This window comes from Palaemon carinicauda, chromosome 18, assembly GCF_036898095.1.
Source record: "Palaemon carinicauda isolate YSFRI2023 chromosome 18, ASM3689809v2, whole genome shotgun sequence".
NCBI lineage: Eukaryota > Metazoa > Arthropoda > Malacostraca > Decapoda > Palaemonidae > Palaemon > Palaemon carinicauda.
The window spans coordinates 29,311,705-29,316,704 of record NC_090742.1 but is presented as its reverse complement, the minus strand read 5'-3'; the positions used below and the strand labels follow the sequence as shown (position 1 = coordinate 29,316,704).

At 34.4% G+C, this 5,000-nt stretch overlaps 1 protein-coding gene across 5 annotated transcripts in view; it reads right to left on the bottom strand.

Moving 5' to 3' along the window:
- The window catches only part of LOC137657742 (peroxidase-like), a 249,080-nt gene that overhangs the window by 62,147 nt on the left and 181,933 nt on the right, over window positions 1–5,000 (bottom strand). For all 5 annotated transcript variants that reach the window (XM_068392209.1, XM_068392208.1, XM_068392211.1 and 2 more), the window contains one exon: window positions 1,172–1,329. In XM_068392209.1, the coding sequence (XP_068248310.1) occupies window positions 1,172–1,329 (158 nt within the window). The remainder of the gene's footprint in view (window positions 1–1,171; window positions 1,330–5,000) is intronic.

The window sequence follows — 5,000 nt, the reverse complement described above, 5'->3', positions numbered from 1 at the left end:
ATATAAGCACCTAATTCAAGCATGAAATTTGACATATTCTGCTCTAACCCCAAGCTGTCATACACTGAGCAAATAACTCCCTAACAAAGGATTCAAAGAGTTAGGTAACAGCAAAATGGGACATTTGACACTGTACAATTATGTATTATTTCAGTGAACCTGAAATAATACATAAATACGAAGAGAGAAATAAATTAAAAATCTCTTAAGGTGCCCAGATCTCCACCACCATCCATCAGAGGATAATCCTGGTTTCCAAGTTATATCACTGCAAAAAATAAATAAAATATGCAAATAACCATACTGTATGTACACCTATTTTCAGTGGTTCTGCTTACAATTTTTTAAAAGAATCAAATGTATTACTCATAGACAACAGCATTATTAAGGCAATTGGATCAGTTTCTTTTCTAGAAATACGCTGATCTTCAACGGATCTCTTATGCAAAGGCTGAAGTTTCCTGACAGTTGAAATACTTATAATTATCAAAATAGGAGCGTCATTTCTTTCCCTCAACTTGTCTTAATCTGAGGAATAATTGCAATTCCCTTCCGATCAAGTATTCTCTTTGAAATAAGTACTGTTAAAAACCGGAAGTAAATGTATTTGTATAATTAGGCAATTATGTAATCAAGTAATCCCTGTGAGATAATCGTTTTTCCTGTTACTTAACTCCGATTGAGGACATTTATAAACCAATAATATCTTTCATTACAATCTCTCTCTCTCTCTCTCTCTCTCTCTCTCTCTCTCTCTCTCTCTCTCTCTCTCTCTCTCTATATATATATATATATAGAAATATATATAGCCTAGATATAGATATAGAAATATATATAGCCTATATATACTGTATACACATATATATATATATATATATATATATATATATATATATATATATATATATACAGTATACCTATATATCTATATATATATATATATATATATATATATATATATATATATATATATATATATGTGCGTGTATATCTATGTATATACAGTATATATATATATATATATATATATATATATATATATATATATATATATATATTATTGGGTTAACCCTCTCCCTTTCTCTTTATTATCGGGTAATCTCTCTCTCTCTCTCTCTCTCTCTCTCTCTCTCTCTCTCTCTCTCTCTCTCTCTCTGCCCGTGTCTCTCACCTGTCAGATCATGATCGAGGAACTGGCCCCACTGCATAACCATCATGGTGATCCTGTAGGCCGGGCGATTGAGGGCCCGGTGGATGGTGGAGCTTGTCTTCCTCGGGTTAGGGAGCTCCCCTCCCCTCACGCTCTCCCGGAGAGTTTCGATGCCATCACTGAAGGAAATCGAAATTGATTAGTGGCATTGTTTATCGGTAGCTAAACAGTGACACAAATTCCTTCTGTAAATACCTTTCACTGCTGATCCAAATTAATTTGAAATATCTCGTTGATTGGATTAAAAAATCCTAGATTACTTTATATAAAGAAAATAAGATAATTTTTTCTGAAAATTACACTCATTCGGTGAGAAAAAAAAATCACTATTAAAAATCTGGTACCAGAATTCATTGAAGGAAATCTACTTATTCCTAATACATTTTTATTGAAGGAAATCCAAATTTATTTTCAAGCATCTCTCTAAATTCGATAGAAAATCATTCCAAGATAATATTGAAGAAGCAAAGAATTTATTCCATAAACTCTAAACAAAGACCGGCGGGAAATCCTTATCATGACTTTTAAAGGTTTACAAAGCCGCTCAGGAATGACAGAGACAAGGGACAGTGACATTGCCCTGTCAAGCAGGACAGTACCCTAGAGACTGACCATATTACATATGATCAACGCCCAACCTAGACCAAGGACGGCCAGGCAATGGCTGCTGATGACTCAGCAGATAGACCTACAGGCTGCCCAAAAATTCCCATCCTTATCTCACAAGGATGGTGAGCTTGAGCGGGACTCGAACCCCAGTCTTATGGAGGATTACACTTTATGTTATATATGATCGTATAAAATTATAAAAATTTTCTACTTATATTTGTCACAAATGGCTGCTATTCTATATAGGACATTACTATACAAGATGAAGCCCATTTGTTTAACTTCATAAGAATATAAAGTAAATTTGAATGATATGAATAATTAATTGGTTGTATTATTATGACGCTAATTGAAATTATGCGATAGTGAAGGCCAAGATGTTGAAGCAAGACATCGCAGCATTACGACCTATTAGAAATTCCTGAATACTTAAGCGAGCTTTCCACCGAAATATCACCTGTAAAGAATGAAACTCTAAGGTATTCTTTATAGTTTTCAAAGCAAACTGCACACGCAGACTGCATACACACACGCACACACACACACACACACACACACATATATATATATATATACTGTATATATATATATATATATATATATATATATATATATATATATATATATATATATATACACATATACATTTTTATGTGTGTATTCATATTGAATGCAGATGCACATGTGACATATATTATCTCAAGGCAACGTTTTTGAAGTCTCCTATGAAGCTTTTTATTGTCAAAGCTAAAACTCTCAAACAAAAGAGGAAAACATATATTCACTGAAGAAACCTGAACATCCTGAATATTTAATAAGTGCTGTTACAGGGCTATGCTCAGTGCTTCGGCGGTCACAAGCTGCCCTTAAAGATTTAAAGGTCACTCATGTATGGCAGAGGCAATGGAGAGTGCTAATGCCCTAGAAACTGACCATATATACTATACATATGATCAGCGCCCAAGACCCCTCTCCACCCAAGCTACGACTGGGGAGGGCCAGGCAATGGCTGCTGATGACTGAGCAGGTAGACCAATAGGCTTCCCCAAATGCCCCCTCCTTATTTCACAAGGATGATGAGGTTGCAGACGCTACAAAAAACTATCGAACTTAAGCATGATGTGAAATCATGTGAAACTCATTCTAGTGTTTCAAAATCGATCTTAAGTTTTTTCGTTTCAAAGAATCTTCAAGTTTTCATTTATCAATGCTTGTTATTTTCATCGTATAAAAATAATTTTGTAATATATATTTTCAACACCATAGCCTTTATATTGCAGTGTATTTCCATTGTTTTTAACCACCTATTGTTCTGATAAGGAATCTCATAAGATGATTCAAAACACGTGTTAACACCAAATCATCATCATTATCGTCATCTCCTCTTACGCCTATTGACGCGAAGGGCCTCAGATATATTTCACCATTCATCTCTATCTTGAGGTTTTAAATCAATACGTTTCCAATCGTCCTCTCCTACTTCACGCTCCATAGTCCTCAGCTATGTAGGTATGGGTCTTCGAACTCTTCTAGTGCCTTGTGGAGCCTAGTTGAAAGTTGGTAAACTAACCTCTCTTGGGGAGTGCGAAGAGCATGATCAAACCATGTCCCTCTGCCCCTCAACATTATCTCATGCACATATGTCACTCGAGTAATCTCTCATATATTTTCATTTCTAATCCTGTCCTGCCATTTAACTCCCAATATTCTTCTGAGGGCTTTGTTCTCAAATCTACAAAATCTGTTGGATATTGTTTCATTGCCATACCATGACTCATGTCCATACAATAACACCGATCTCACTCAACTGATATATACCCTGATTTTTATGTGTAATTTCAGGCGAGTTGATTTCCAAATTTTAACCTAGCCATTGTCTGATTTGCTTTTTTCAATCTTTCATTAAACTCCAGTTCTAAAGACCCTGTATTAGAGATCATGTTTCCTAAATATTTAAATGATTCTAGAGAGAAAGATTGATGAAAAACAGAGATGAACAAGCGGGATTTAGAAAAGGTAGAAGTTGTACTGACCAAATATTCATTTTAAGGCATGTTATACAGTAATGTATTTGTGGACTATGAAAAAGCCTTTGATAGTGCGCACCGGTCAATTTTCTGGAGAGCCCTGTATTATTATGATGTTCCTCTTAAATATGTAAATTTGATTAAGTCTGTTCACGAGCATAGTAAGTGCAAAGTTAATGTTAGTGGAGGTAGAATCATTCAACACCAAATATCAAATGGAAAAACGTAAATGCTGTTTGTCTATTATGATGAAAACTGACTGGAGCTCATTTTGTCTGGATGAATGCTGCCATCGACTTTTAGACGCCACTAAAATATCATCCATTAATTGTAAATGTAAATGAGCATTACCAACTACCGAATTACGCCAATCCCGTTGCAAAATTGGAATCGTGAGCTTTATCTAAAAGGGTTGTGAAATTGGTCATAAAATTCTGTGAAGCCTTGTGAAAAATATTTATGTATTTCAAAATTAATCTTGAAATCCTTAATTTCAAAGAATCTTTGAAGTTTTCATTTAAAAATAGCTAATTTAATACTATGAATTATTCTGTTATCATAAATCGTCTGCACCATAGCTTTTATATTGAAGGGTAATTCCATCGTTCACCAATAATATAGATCTGACAATGGAAAAAAGTTATTTGAAACCCGTGTAGGCAACAAGTATCAAATGTAAAAACTTTCATGCCGTTTTCGTAATATTCTAGAAACTAGCTGGAGCTTAGTTTGTCGGAGAGATGCTCTCCTCGATTTCTAGACGCTACAAAAATATCTATTAATTATTCCTGGTAGGGGGAAACAACTGTGTGCCAGTGTGTGAACATATCCATATGCTTAAGCACATAAGTATTTTTAGCAAGGGACTTAAAAGGATTTAACTAGCTAATCGCAGAAGGTCTTACAAAATAAACGCTGTATTGTACATTGAATGAAATAAAATCTGAAGAATAGAGAGAAAGCCATAAATTATTTTTCTTTGCATATAAAACCATGAACCGTCACCTCTATGAGTTTGGAAAATGATGTGGCTATAAAATCTATCACAAAAAAATTTACGAAACAGATGTTTAGTAAATCATTGGAAACCAATATGTAAGACACGATTTGTTCAATTACATGCAAGTTGGGGAGCTTTTCCAAGAGCAGTCAGT